The following is a 16,083-nucleotide window of genomic DNA, read 5'->3' on the forward strand; positions in this document are numbered from 1 at the left end:
TTTCAGGTGGGTGAGCTTGAGTCTCCAAAAGGTTTTACACAGGTTGTGGCTCTCATGCTTTCAAGCTGTACAGTTAAGCTGTTCTACTGGCATCATATAAAACAGTGATCCAATATGTAGCATGCTGTCTCCAGAACCTTTCAATCCATGCACCCCTTTTCCACAAGCTTTCTTCATATCCTTTGTTTACATTTACAAAATACAATTAAGTTGGTCAGTAAAACTATTGAAAATCTTTTCTTTGTACTTTTGTCAGTTAAATAAAGGTTTATGTGAATTAACAAATCACAGATTTTTGTTTTTATTGCATTTTGGAAAATATCCTAACTTTTCTGGAAATGGGGTTTGTAATTAATTCAAGAAAGCGTAGGTTTGCTTCCTTCCGTGCACACATCCTGACTCCCCATATATAGAGAGCATATTACATGGTTGTGTGAAGATATGAAGTTTATCTTTGCGTGGTGAACATATTTCACGAGTGAGCGAAGCAAACGAGTGAAAATATTTTCAACATGATAAGATAAACTTCATATCTTCACATCATCATGTAATGTTCTTTATATTATATGGACAGATCCAATAATAATAATAAAAATAATAATATTGGCGGCGGCACGGTGGTGTAGTGGTTAGCGCTGTCGCCTCACAGCAAGAAGGTCCTGGGTTCGAGCCCCGGGGCCGGCGAGGGCCTTTCTGTGCGGAGTTTGCATGTTCTCCCCGTGTCCGCGTGGGTTTCCTCCGGGTGCTCCGGTTTCCCCCACAGTCCAAAGACATGCAGGTTAGGTTAACTGGTGACTCTAAATTGACCGTAGGTGTGAATGGTTGTCTGTGTCTATGTGTCAGCCCTGTGATGACCTGGCGACTTGTCCAGGGTGTACCCCGCCTTTCGCCCGTAGTCAGCTGGGATAGGCTCCAGCTTGCCTGCGACCCTGTAGAAGGATAAAGCGGCTAGAGATAATGTGTGTGATGTGATAATATTGGCTGGGGCGGCATGGTGGTGTAGTGGTTAACGCTGTCGCCTTACAGCAAGAAGGCCCGGGTTCAAGCCCCATGGCTGGTGAGGGCCTTTCTGTGCAGAGTTTGCATGTTCTCCCCGTGTCCACGTGGGTTTCCTCCAGGTGCTCTGGTTTCCCCCACAGTCCAAAGACATGCAGGTTAGGTTAACTGGCAACTCTAAATTGACTGTAGGTGTGAGTGTGAATGGTTGTCTGTGTCTATGTGTCAGCCCTGTGATGGCCTGGCAACTTGTCCAGGGTGTACCCCGCCTTTCGCCCGTAGTCAGCTGGGATAGGCTCCAGCTTGCCTGCGACCCTGTAGAACAGGATAAAGCGGCTAGAGATAATGAGATGAGATCAGATATACTCTATTCAACAAAAAATTGAAAACTGAATTTGAGGAGAAAATTACTTAATACTTGTGAAATTATTTTGCGGCATGGACAGATATTTTTACTTGATAAGACAGAATAAGTTGGTTGCGATCTAGAACTAGGTTTAATAATCTCAAAATTGGTGTCTTGTACTCTTGTAATAGGAAATGCTAGATCCCTTCAACTATTTAAGATATTTTCATTTGCTAAGATATCATTTTTTGCTGTGTGAATGGAATATATCTGAAATACCACTCAATGCTAGCCAATATCGTATCATATATCGTAGAAGCTCTAGCAACAATGGGAGACAGACACACATGGAAATGCTCTGAAAAGTCATCTTTTCAGATGAAAGTAATTTCATTTGGAAATCAAGGTCCTAAAGTCTGGAGGAAGAGTGGAGAGGCATAGAATCCAAGGAGTTTTTAGTCCAGTATGAAGTTTCTGCAGTCTGTGATGATTTGGGGTGCCATGTCATCTGCTGATATTAGGTAACTGTGTTTTATCAAGTCCACTGAGCAACAGTCCAGTTCTTTCTCTCCTTAGCCCAGGTAAGACACTTCTGACGTTGTCTCTGGTTCAGGTGTGGCTTGATATTAGGAATGTGACAGTTGTAGCCCCTTTCCTGAAGATGTCTGTGCGTGGTGGCTCTTGATGCACTGACACCAGCCTCAGCCCACTCCTTGTGAAGCTCTCCCAAGTTCTTAAATCGACTTTTCTTGACAATTCTCTCAAGGCTGCGGTCATCCCTGTTGCTTGTGCTCCTTTTCCAGCGAGCTTTTTCAGCAATGACCTTCTGTGGTTTACCCTCCCTGTGGAGGGAGTTGATGATCATCTGCTGGACAACTGTCAAGTCAGCAATCTTCCCTATGATTGTGGTTGTGTGTACTGAATTAGACAGAGATACACTGTATTTATCATGTTTTACTCAAACTTGAAATGAAATATTCTTATATTTTGAGATACTGGATTTCTGATTTTCATGAGCTATAAGCCATAATCATCAAAATTAAACAATACCCTTGAAATATTTCACTTTACACTGTAATGAATAAAGAATATGAAAGTTTACCTTTTTGAATTAAATTATGAAAAACTTTTTCATGATATTCCAGTATTTTGAGATGCATTAGTAAGTACAGTATTCCACTCAAATCAACAGCTCCTGAGGTATCGGATTCTGTTCTTCTCTCTGTAGCATAATAATAATAATAATAATAATAATAATAATAATAATAATAATTCATTGTCTGTAACTGCTTATCCTGTGCAGGGTCACAGGCAAGCTGGAGCCTATCCCAACTGACTATGGGCAAGAGGCAGGGTACACCCTGGACAAGTCACCAGGTCACTACAGGGCTGATGCATAGAGACAAACAACCGCTCACACCTACGGTCAATTTAGAGCCACCAATTCAATTAACCTAACCTGCATGTCTTTGGACTGTAGGGGAAATCAGAGCACCCGGAGGAAACCCACACAGACACGGGGAGAACATGCAAAGTCCACATAGAAAGGTCCGTGTCAGCCACTGGGCTCGAACCCAGAACCTTCTTGCTGTGAAGAAGCAAGTATGCCTCAATAATAAGTTGTTTTTTTTTAAATAAGTAAGTGAGGGCGGGGGGCGGCACGGTGGTGTAGTGGTTAGCGCTGTCGCCTCACAGTAAGAAGGTCCGGGTTCGAGCCCCGTGGCCGGCGAGGGCCTTTCTGTGCGGAGTTTGCATGTTCTCCCCGTGTCCGCGTGGGTTTCCTCCGGGTGCTCCGGTTTCCCCCACAGTCCAAAGACATGCAGGTTAGGTTAACTGGTGACTCTAAATTGACCGTAGGTGTGAATGTGAGTGTGAATGGTTGTCTGTGTCTATGTGTCAGCCCTGTGATGACCTGGCGACTTGTCCAGGGTGTACCCCGCCTTTCGCCTGTAGTCAGCTGGGATAGGCTCCAGCTTGCCTGCGACCCTGTAGAAGGATAAAGCGGCTAGAGATAATGAGATGAGATGAGTGAGGGCGGCACGGTGGTGTAGTGATTACCGCTGTTGCCTCACAGCAAGAAGGTCCGGGTTTGAGCCCTGTGGCCAGCGAGAGCCTTTCTGTGCGGAGTTTGCGTGTTGTCCGCGTGGGTTTCCTCTGGGTGCTCTGGTTTCCCCCACAGTCCAAAGACATGCAGGTTAGGTTAACTGGTGACTCTAAATTGATTGTAGGTGTGAATGGTTGTCTGTGTCTATGTGTCAGCCCTGTGATGACCTGGCGACTTGTCCAGGGTGTACCCCGCCTTTCGCCTGTAGTCAGCTGGGATAGGCTCCAGATTGCCTGCGACCCTGTAGAACAGGATAAAGTGGCTAGAGATAATGAGATGAATAAATAAATAAATCTGTCTTCACAGTTTGGATGGCACAGTGGTGTAGTAGTTAGCACTGTCACCTCACAGCAAGAAGGTCCTGGGTTTGAGCCCAGCGGCCGGTGAGGGCCTTTCTGTGTGGAGTTTACATGCAGTTTTGGTTAACTGGTGGCTCTAAATTGACCGTAGGTGTGAATGTGAGTGTAAATGGTTGTTTGTCTCTATGTGTCAGCCCTGTGATGACCTGGCGACTTGTCCAGGGTGTACCCCGCCTCTCGCCCGTAGTCAGCTGGGATAGGCTCCAGCTTGCCTGCGACCTTGTAGAACAGGATAAGCAGCTACAGATGATGGATGCCAGAACAAGAAAATGTGGTGTAGAGGTTATTACTGTCGCCTCACAGCAAGAAGGTCCGGGTTTGAGCCCCGTGGCCGGCGAGGGCCTTTCTGTGCAGAGTTTGCATGTTCTCCCCGTGTCCGCGTGGGTTTCCTCCGGGTGCTCCGGTTTCCCCCACAGTCCAAAGACATGCAGGTTAGGTTAACTGGTGACTCTAAATTGACCGTAGGTGTGAATGTGAGTGTGAATGGTTGTCTGTGTCTATGTGTCAGCCCTGTGATGACCTGGTGACTTGTCCAGGGTGTACCCCGCCTTTCGCCCGTAGTCAGCTGGGATAGGCTCCAGCTTGCCTGCGACCCTGTAGAACAGGATAAAGCGGCTACAGATAATGGATGGATGTTCACAGTTCGTATAATAATGTCGAAGAGGTGAGAAAGAAAATGGAAAAATATAATTGCTCATTTTGACCTGCAGGTGGCGCTCCGGCTCTGAGGCTCCATCCCCATTCACTTCATAGTCCTTTTGAAGGAAATGAGTCTGCGGGTTTCTGGGAAGCTGATTGGTCCGTTTTCAGTAAATGGGCGGGCTCGCTAACATTTGAAATGAGCTGCTGTTCGTGCCGAGGCGCCTAGCAGCAGTTTTACTTTTTATAATCTGATAAATAATCAAAAATTATATTTTTAACTGGTTTGACTGAAGACTGTTTACACTCGGGGACTGCGGTTGTGCTGCACAGGCAGTAAGTTTGTTTTAAATCCCTGGAAGTTTCAGCGTTGTTTCTAGAAACGTCTATGAAAAATAGAGTAGCTAGTTAGCTTAGCTTAGCTTAAAAATACAGCTTATTGTTTTTATTCCTGTTACAGTTGTGACTGGTTTAGTGTTGAGTGTGTAGTGTGCAGTATGAAGTGTAAAAGCTGCTTTTTAACGCCCTAAACGACCTTTTTGTTGGAACATTATAGGGTTAAATCTCAAATGAGTTGGTAAATGTTGCTTGTTTAATGGTTTCCAGTAGTTGACTAAGAACAGAGGCCTGAAACTCATCCCCCTCTGGTCGCTGAGGGGACAGTGTTTGGATACCAAGTGTAGAGTTCAGTGGGTCACATCAATAATGAGTCACTGGAACCATCAGTCACTTTTTTCACCCTTAGAATCTATTTGTTTTCATTTTATTTATGTATTTTCCTTTCAATGCTGCCACCTTTTACAGGGTTTTTTTTATTTTCATTCATCACAATTCTTGTACAAAACGCATAGATGGATCTTTTTATTTTTAAATTTTATAGTCTGCTTGTTCGTTTTTTTTTTTTAAACAATTCTATTTTATGTTGAACAGTACCTTTTTTCTTTTTGTATGTCCAGTAACTTGCTGCTGTAACACAATAATTTCCCAGCTCGGGATCAAAAAAGTATAAAGGTTGTTTTACAATCAGGGTACGCAAGCTAAAAATCACATTTAACACTTATTATCTTCAATATCAAAAGGCTTGACTAAATAAACTTGGTTGTTTATCGTAGCCCTGTGATCGCTCTATTTACCATGCAAAAAAAAATTTGGTGATAACGTTATTTTTGGTGAATGTATGGCAATATATGTCATATTTAGCAAAATTACTCGTGTCATTTAGAAAAAGTGCTTTTTTGACCACAGGTAGCTCCAAAAGGGATGCACTTACATCATTCTTTATACCATAAAACACATATTTGGTTCCATATCATTGGAAACATATAGTTAAGTGTTAATGTTGAATGCCAGTAAGTTTTCAGACTATTTTGATCAAATTAGTATGTAATTGTCAAAAAAAAAAAGTCCTCTCCGAGACAGCTAATTTTTCAATATAAAATAACATATCTAAAATGATTATTTTCATCCTAAAATGTGGTCAAGATATTGGGACATAAATATTAGAGACAGCTAACACAAAGCTTACAGCCTTATATTTAAAAGCACTATTGAAGTAGTGGATTCTGAATTGTCAAAAAAAAAAAAAAAGTCCTCTCCGAGAATCACTTCATTTGTTTCTCCCAGCCCTGCTTAAAGCTACACTTAATCTTGTTATAATACAAACTATTCCACATGCCTATCTGTTCTTTAACTTGTCCTTCACTTAAAAACTGGTACAAGAACCAGTTTGAATCAATTTGAATTTTGGACCCCTGTGACACAAACTTTGTACCCTGATTGTAAAACAACCCCTATCCATCCAGTTGTATGTAAAATGGGGATTATGGTGGTTTTGCCCCCAGTGTATTAGCCCCATCTTCCAGTGTTTTACACTGGGGGTGAAACGTCTGGACACCGAGCCCAATCATTGACCTGAACTAAAGTTGAGCATAATTTTGCCTTTTAAGACACCAAGAACAGTAATTCATCAGTTTTTAGACTTAAGGATCAGAAATTGTATAACCCACGGCCATATATTGATTGGTGGCCATTTTGCCATGACCACTAACATGCTGAGCATCTTCCATACTGATGATGATTTTTCAAAATTGTTGTCGTCTTTGCACTAGTTTTGTTTGCAATAAGTGGCTCCACAGAATAACTGGATCACATTTTGTATTCAGATTGATCTGGGGTGGGTTTCCCAAGAGCCTCTTAAAGTGCATATCCTGGACCAATTTCTTTTTTATATATTTTATTATATATATATATATATATATATATATATATATATATATATATATATATATATATGTGTGTGTGTGTGTATATGTATATATGTGTGTGTGTGTGTATATGTATATATGTGTGTGTGTGTGTATATGTATATATGTGTGTGTGTGTGTATATGTATATATGTGTGTGTGTGTGTATATGTGTGTGTGTGTGTGTGTGTATATGTGTGTGTGTGTGTGTGTATATGTGTGTGTGTGTGTGTGTATATGTGTGTGTGTGTATATGTGTGTGTGTGTGTATATGTATATATGTGTGTGTGTGTGTATATGTATGTATGTGTGTGTGTGTGTGTATATGTATGTATGTGTGTGTGTGTGTGTATATGTATGTATGTATGTGTGTGTGTGTATATACACACACCCATAATGTGTGTATGTCCCTTTACACACACATCCAGAAGGATAATTTTGCACAAGGCCATCTGTCTACAGCAGAAAAAAATAAAATAACAAAACACGTCTGGAAAAACCCCAAGGGAGTCTGGAGCCAGATTCGTGACGTTACGTGCGGAAGCGCCAGCAGGCTGCGTGAGCTTTGCACGGTTTCACCAAGCGCTCCCATTTCTCTCTCATTGGAAAACGATGAGTACTAATCCTATCAAGATTGGTGTTGCTACACCCTCCTACGATACATCTGTTAACCATTTTAATAATTGCGTGATAACGTTGAAGAAATTTGCAGAAAACCACCAGGTCTTTTTCTCATAAACAAACCAGCGCTGACGTAGGATTCAGAGGGAGGCGTCCCGCACGCAACGTCACGAAAATCAATGTTTGCCGGGAAATCCAAATGCCAAGTTTTTTCAGAGGCGGACCAATTCGCCTCAAATGGCTTGATTTCAACTGAATTTTTCTGGTATTGCGCAAGGTAAAAAAATTGCACAAAGTGCAAAATGTGACAGATATTTGACCAAAGTTTAATATAAAATGGGAGAATTGCATTGATCTTGCTCCTGAATTTACCCGTGATATGCACTTTAACTCTAAGAGCATCTTAACTAGGAGTGAGTGAGTGTGTGTTTATTGTGCTGCTTGCTCTACCATTTAACGATGATCTTTGTGTTGCGATGCTTTTGGGAAACTTGGGCCTGATTGGTTCATAACACTACAATAAAAGCAATTTTACAATAAACGTAAGCAATTTTTTAAAATTTTTATTATTTAAGTGATGCAGACTAATCAATTAACATACCTGCCAACCTGTACGCACCTTGCGTAGCCGCTACGAATTTTTACCTCACTGTATGACTGTACGTTTTCACATTAAAAAGTACGCATATCATCCGAACTCGCATTTCAGTCAAGTTCTCGCTGAAGTTGATACCGCTGATCTGTGAGAAAACTCAAAGCCAGAATGGAACGCTTCGCCCAATCCCCCCCGCCCCTCTTCACCCAATCCCCCCCCCGCCCCTCTTCGCCCAATCCCCCCCGCCCCTCTTCGCCCAATCCCCCCCCCGCCCCTCTTCGCCCAATCCCCCCCCCCGCCCCTCTTCGCCCAATCCCCCCCCCCGCCCCTCTTCGCCCAATCCCCCCCCCGCCCCTCTTCGCCCAATCCCCCCCCGCCCCTCTTCGCCCAATCCCCCCCCGCCCCTCTTCGCCCAATCCCCCCCCGCCCCTCTTCGCCCAATCCCCCCCCGCCCCTCTTCGCCCAATCCCCCCCCCGCCCCTCTTCGCCCAATCCCCCCCGCCCCTCTTCGCCCAATCCCCCCCCGCCCCTCTTCGCCCAATCCCCCCCGCCCCTCTTCGCCCAATCCCCCCCCGCCCCTCTTCGCCCAATCCCCCCCCGCCCCTCTTCGCCCAATCCCCCCCCGCCCCTCTTCGCCCAATCCCCCCCCGCCCCTCTTCGCCCAATCCCCCCCCGCCCCTCTTCGCCCAATCCCCCCCCGCCCCTCTTCGCCCAATCCCCCCCCCGCCCCTCTTCGCCCAATCCCCCCCCCGCCCCTCTTCGCCCAATCCCCCCCCCGCCCCTCTTCGCCCAATCCCCCCCCCGCCCCTCTTCGCCCAATCCCCCCCCCCGCCCCTCTTCGCCCAATCCCCCCCCCGCCCCTCTTCGCCCAATCCCCCCCCCGCCCCTCTTCGCCCAATCCCCCCCCCGCCCCTCTTCGCCCAATCCCCCCCCCGCCCCTCTTCGCCCAATCCCCCCCCCGCCCCTCTTCGCCCAATCCCCCCCCCGCCCCTCTTCGCCCAATCCCCCCCCCGCCCCTCTTCGCCCAATCCCCCCCCGCCCCTCTTCGCCCAATCCCCCCCGCCCCTCTTCCAGAGCGTGTGGCTCTGCCCTCTTCACCCCCTCCCCTTCCTCCTTTGCATCTCTAACTTGAGTGCAGCGGTGCAGCCAGGTGGCTAGAGCGAGTCGGGGATTGAAACGTCGGTTAGAGATGTCGTTTTTATATTTGTAACAGAAATGGTTGTGTTTCACGTGTACTCAAGAGCTTCCTAGCCGTTATTTTGTGCATTTACAACACCAACGGTACAGGCTAGTTCTTCATTTAACTTCGAAGCCGTCACTCGAGGTTGCATATTCGATGCGGTAACCAACGAAACCTGATTACAATTCCTCTCGCACTCTCATTGAATCACTATGATAAGTACCACTTTATTGATGTGCTCAACAAAACGTAGCGTGTTGTATATCTTAAGGGCAGTCGGTAACTTCTGTCAATGGTAGCCTAGAATGTTTGCAGATGATGTGAAGTCGAAAATTGGTCATCCCTCTTATGAAAAAACCTGCGTGGTACTGCAGTATCAAATGCTTTTTTATACAGTATTACTGCAATAAATGCAATAGTTTGCACATGAAAAAGGCATACTACAAAATACTGCAGTGTACTGTATAATGCAATATTTTTACTGTATAATGCAATATACTTCCAACATGTTAAAAAATGCAAAAGTCTAAACCTATTGCATGGGAAATTTGTGCATACCATGTTTTGTGTTGAAAGTGCCTTTTTTACATACTGTATTAATGTAATGTGTTATTCATTTTGAAAGAGTGGCTCTGGTTTAATTTCATTTCATTTGCACATGTATGTAATGTTTGTTGTGCTTTCAAAACGGAAGGAAGTTCCCAAGAGCCATCAATAACAGTTTCCCAAAGTCTATCAATAGGAATGTTTTACAAAACTGGACTATGTTCCCAAGGTCAATCAATAAAACTGGATTGAAAGTGTGTTTTTGGTCTGCTGGTTGTGGTCTGTGGGGACGCATGCACGCCGGGTTGGGGTGAGGTTGATGCGAGGGGGGGGGGTATTCGTGAAATTGTAAAATTGTACTCATAAAATTTTTTCAAGGTTGGCATGTATGAATTAACCAGTACAATAGAATGACGATCACATTTTTACAACGTCCTGTGAAACTGCTGGGGTTTTTTTTGTTTAAGCTTTTTTTGGGGCTTTTTTCACCTTTATTGGATAGGACAGTGTAGAGACAGGAAATGAGCGGGAGAGAGAGACGGGGAGGGATCGGGAAATGACCTCGGGTCGGAATTGAACCCGGGTCCCCAGATTTATGGTATGGCACCTGAGCCACGACGCCCCGAAACTGCTCTGTTGAGCTCGTTAGTTGACAGAAGTCGAATGAAAAATCCAGTCAAAAACTTAAAGTTCAGATTTTCCTTTAAAAAAGAAAAAGTTTGTTGTCTTTAAATCTAGAATGATCCATCATAGATCCATGTTTGATCAACTTTATTCACATTTAAACATGGGGCTGAACCACATTTAAGATGGGGCTAAAACACAGGATACCGATCATGTATAACATTTACAACAAGTTCGCCAACAAACACTGAACGTGGTTGCACTTTTCTAGCTGGTTGATGAATTGTGGTAGTAAATTTAAACAGCTCTTTTGGAACACTAAATATCCTTCTCTTGGCTTTTCTTTGCGAGCGATGATTTTATGAAAGGGGGAGGGTTTCCATGTTGATTACAGCCACCAAAGGGCTTGCAGAGAACGATTCGGGGCCAACAGGTCCGACGGCAGAACCTACAGATACTAACTATGATCTAAACATAAGTGGTATAAATTGCCTCCATATTTTTCTTTGTGTTAGAAATGGCGCAGCGTGTTGCCATGAATGATGCCACTGGACCTAAACGGACTGCTAGGGTTCGAGTAGCGGTGCGGCTGCGGCCCTACATGGACAAGCAAGACGAGAAAAGCGAAGGGCCCTGTGTCCGAGGACTTGGACCTCAAACTCTGGAAATCGTGAACTGGAGGAACGCCACTGAGACTCTACACTATCAGTTAGTTGTGCATTTTATATTTGTTTTTACTGTCAATATGAACATACTATACTGTGCCTTACTCCTTCTTGTTGTTACTCAAAGCATCTTAACAGGTCTCAGTCTGTAGGTGTGTTCACACGGCACATATTTGCATCGATGCTGCACCGATGTATTTTGTTGCGATATATCTTACACCGGTGTAAATTTTGTGGAGCGTTCACACGTCACAAACCTGCTTACTAGAGAGAAGCGTGTTAGCACCGGTGCAGCCCCACTTGCGCTCACACGGCAGTTTTTGCGACCGTGCTATACGATAGTAATAATGCGGAAATGAAATATGCGCATGCGTGAAAATGTACTTCCTTTTCCCGGTTGTCATGGCATCACCAAGCGCCGGGAAAACAACGTGGATGAAGACACGCAGTTCTGTTGTTGTTGATGTTCGCCATTTTGGAAGCACAAAATACCAGGATGCAAATTATGCAATGCCCGTATGTAATCAACTCTCCTCACGCGTAGCGAGTCTACCCCGATAGCGTTCAGACGTCCCATTTTATATCGGTGCTGCCCCGCAAACTAGCATTTACTCCGGAGTACATTTCTTAAACCACCTCCCGAGCAGGGTTAGGTTTGCACCGGTTTAAGCAGCTTTCAGGGGCTACACCGGTATAACTTTGTACCGTGTGAACGCTCTACCGGGGCAGCCCCGGTGCTACACCGGAGTAAAAGTTGCCGTGTGAACACCCCTTGTGTGTAGTAGGCCCTGATTTTGTAGCTGGTGCTTATGGCCCTTTTCCACTACCCTTTTTCAGCTCGCTTCAGCTCACTTCAGCCCGACACGGCTCGCGTTTCGACTACCAAAAAACAGCACGACTCCGCTCGCTTCAGCCCTGCTTAGCCCCTAAAACTCGCACCGTTTTGGAGTGGGGCTGAAGCGAGCCAAAGCGAGCCGAGTGAGGCTGGGGGCGTGAGCAGACACTCCCCTGTGCACTGATTGGTGAGGAGGAGTGTCCTCACATGCCCACACACGCCCCGCGAGCACGCTGGGATCTGTAAACACCGTAAACCCGGAAGAAGAAGAATTACGAGAATTTCTGAAGCCTTATGCGCCTCGCCTCATCTATACGCTCTTGCCAGTATCTGTTGGCGTTGGTGGTGACAACAAGCCACAGCACCAAGACCAGCAACACTAACGACTCCATGTCCTCCATGTTTATTGTTTACTATTCGGGTCGTGAGACTACCGCTTAAAAGATCACTGATGTCACGGTTTGCGCTGCTTAACGACATCACGTGATGTCCACCCACTTTCACTAACTCCACCCAATGTGTCCACCCACTTCCACCCAGCACGGTTCAGCGCGGTTGTAGTCGAAATGCAGCTCCAACAGCCCCGCTCAGCTCGACTCAGCACGGCACGGCTCAGCCGCGTTTGTAGTGGAAACGCGGCATTAGATCGGGTTTCTTCCTGTAACTGAACCACTCGCTCTTACTGTGCTTGCTGGGAAGAAAACATTTCTATTCCATCTTTGCTGATGTTGGGTGATTTTAATGTTGAGCTTTCTCAAGTCCAGCGTTTGGTGTTTTCACTTTATTAAGCTTTTGTGCTTTGTGTAGGTTTGACGTGTTCCATGGAGAGCAGACCACGCAACAGGAAGTGTTCTTGTCTTCGGTGAAGCCCATTATCCCCTACGTTCTTAATGGCCAAAATGCTAGTGTCTTCGCTTATGGACCCACTGGAGCCGGTATGATGCACAGATTTTGTTACTGAAGAGTTTCATGTTTCATCTTTAGAGTGTGGTGTACTTGTTTTGCGCCAACATCCCAACCACTGAACTATCTATCTATTTGGCATATCGCTGCAGTGACTTGGTTTCCTGTTGCCTTCTACTCGATTATTATAGATGTTTTCTTCTCGCAACCATTCACACACACATGGGCAGTTTAGAGTAGCCAGTTAACCTAACCGCATGTCTTTGGACGGTGGGGGAAACCGGTATACCTGGAGGAGAACATGCAAACGCCACACAGAAAGGCCCCCGTTGACTGTGCGGTTCGAACCCAAAACTTTCTTGCTGTGAGCTGATGGTGCTAACTACCGCACCACCATGCCACCCAACCACCGAACTGGTTAAATAAAAATATAAGAATTGATATGTAGAGATACAACCATTGTATGCCACAATGTTACAAATACTCCATTATGGCATCACAGTGCTAATCAGGTTGAGATTTGTTGGTTCTTTAATGCCAGTAATCAGCGTGTAGACTCTGATTCACTAACTGTAATTAATTGCCTTAATTGAAGGGATGTGGTAGCTCAGTGGTGATGTTGGACTACTGGTCAGAAGCTTGTGAGTTGAATTCCCAGCACCACTGAGCTGCTACTGTTATAATAATAATGTTACATTTATATAGCGCCTTTCAAAAAACCCAAGGACGCTTTACAATTATAGACAAGGAAAGAAAAGATAAATAAATAAAAAATAATAAATAAATAAACTGTTGGGCCCTTGAGCAACATCTTTAACCCTCAACTGCTCAGTTGTTTGTTAGATAGATGCGAGTCCCTGTGGATAAGTTCAAAGTATTCTTGTACTGTAATCCATCATGAATTTATCCATCACCTAACATAAAATATTAAATTCAATGCTTGGTACATCTGATGTTTGAAATCTGATTTGAGCAGAAAATATACAGTGGTACTTGAAAGTTTGTGAACCCTTTATAATTTTCTATATTTCTGCATAAATATGACCTAAAACATCAGATTTTCGCACAAGTCTTAAAAGTAGATAAAGAGAACCCAGTGAAACACAAAATGAGAGAAAAATATTATACTTGGTCATTTATTTATTGAGAAAAATGATCCAATATTACATATCTGTGAGTAGCAAAAGTATGTGAACCTTTGCTTTCAGTATCTGGTGTGACCCCCTTGTGCAGCAATAACTGCAACTAAACGTTTGCGGTAACTGTTGATCAGTCCTGCACACCGGCTTGAAGGAATTTTAGCCCATTCCTCCATACAGAACAGCTTCAACTCTGGGATGTTGGTGGGTTTCCTCACATGAACTGCTCGCTTCAGGTCCTTCCACAACATTTCGATTGGATTAAGGTCAGGACTTTGACTTGGCCATTCCAAAACATTAACTTTATTCTTCTTTAACCATTCTTTGGTAGAACAACTTGTGTGCTTAGGGTCGTTATCTTGCTGCATGACCCACCTTCTCTTGAGACTCAGTTCATGGACAGATGTCCTGACATTTTCCTTTAGAATTCGCTGGTATAATTCAGAATTCATTGTTCCCTCAATGATGGCAAGCCGTCCTGGCCCAGATGCAGCAAAACAGGCCCAAACCATGATACTACCACCACCATGTTTCACAGATGGGATAAGGTTCTTATGCTGGAATGCAGTGTTTTCCTTTCTCCAAACATAACGCTTCTCATTTAAACCAGAAAGTTCTATTTTGGTCTCATCTGTCCATAAACCATTTTTCCAATAGCCTTCTGGCTTGTCCACATGATCTTTAGCAAACTGCAGACGAGCAGCAATGTTCTTTTTGGAGAGCAGTGGCTTTCTCCTTGCAACCCTGCCATGCACACCATTGATGTTCAGTGTTCTCCTGATGGTGGACTCATGAACAGTAACATTAGCCGATGTGAGAGAGGCCTTCAGTTGCTTAGAAGTTACCCTGGGGTCCTTTGTGACCTCGCCAACTATGGCACGCCTTGCTCTTGGAGTGATCTTTGTTGGTCGACCACTTCTGGGGAGGGTAACGATGGTCTTGAATTTCCTCCATTTGTACACAATCTGTCTGACTGTGGATTGGTGGAGTCCAAACTCTTTAGAAATGGTTTGTAACCTTTTCCAGCCTGATGAGCATCAACAACGCTTTTTCTGAGGTCCTCAGAAATCTCCTTTGTTCATGCCATGATACACTTCCACAAACGTGTGTTGTGAAGATCAGACTTTGATAGATCCCTGTTCTTTAAATAAAACAGGGTGCCCACTCACACCTGATTGTCATCCCATTGATTGAAAACACCTGACTCTAATTTCACCTTCAAATTAACTGCCAATCCTAGAGGTTCACATACTTTTGCCACTCACAGATATGTAATATTGGGTCATTTTCCTCAATAAATAAATGACCAAGTATAATATTTTTGTCTCATTTGTTTAACTGGGTTCTCTTTATCTACTTTTAGGGCTTGTGTGAAAATCTGATGATGTTTTAGGTCGTATTTATGCAGAAATATAGAAAATTCATCCATCCAGCTTCATCCACCAGGCTGTCAGGATGCTGAACTCTGTCCACTACCTACCCCTGGTCTGTAACACATTCGTTCACACACGAAAACTACCTCATCCGTTCCGTTTGCACATCACACCACAAACATTAGCATTACTGCTGTATCTGCTGCTATTGCTCATTTGCACTACTGTCACATACACCTCATAAGCTGCTCTTCTAGCACCTTCTCCGTTATTGTACTGTATTGAGATATATATGGATAGATATAGATTTTCTTAATTTTTTTAATCTAGATTATCTATATATATTTTTTCTTAATTTTTTATCTATATGAGTGATTCCACGCTTATGGGTACTGAAATGGGGACATGAACTTATTTTTAAAAATTCACCATTTCACAAACCATTTCTTTTTTTACCATCAGGTCACAAAACATGTAATCTTTAATGAATGATATGTTAAAAGATGGCTTTAATTTTCTGAGATGTAATAAAAACATATTTATATGCCAAAGTCAGAACGTAACAGAAGTGTTGTGGACATATATATTCTCAATTTTAACAATGTAGAATTACTTTTTGAAACATAGGAAGGTGATGTTTTAGCAAATATAATTAATAAACATGTGTAGTAGAATAAACATACACATTCTTTCAATAAGATTAACATGGTATATAGCTAGATTGTAATTAATTTGTAACAGACGCGAGATGGACAATCGTAACAGAAGTAATGTAACAGACATCATTTTGGAACTCATAGGCTTGACTTTGGCATATAAATATGTTTTTATTACATCTCAGAAAATTAAAGTTATCTTTTAACATATCATTCATTAAAGATTACATGTTTTGTGACCTGATGGTAAAAAAAGAAA

At 43.7% G+C, this 16,083-nt stretch overlaps 1 protein-coding gene across 1 annotated transcript in view; it reads left to right on the forward strand.

The window, feature by feature from the left end:
• Positions 1-4,631: 4,631 nt before the first annotated feature.
• kif22 (kinesin family member 22) overlaps positions 4,632-16,083 on the forward strand; it is a 41,069-nt gene continuing 29,617 nt past the window's right edge. The window contains 3 exon segments of the mRNA XM_060939530.1: positions 4,632-4,780; positions 10,769-10,961; positions 12,561-12,688. Coding sequence (XP_060795513.1) covers positions 10,771-10,961; positions 12,561-12,688 — 319 coding nt within the window. The 5' untranslated portion in view covers positions 4,632-4,780; positions 10,769-10,770.

This window comes from Neoarius graeffei, chromosome 14 (genome assembly GCF_027579695.1).
Source record: "Neoarius graeffei isolate fNeoGra1 chromosome 14, fNeoGra1.pri, whole genome shotgun sequence".
Lineage (NCBI taxonomy): Eukaryota > Metazoa > Chordata > Actinopteri > Siluriformes > Ariidae > Neoarius > Neoarius graeffei.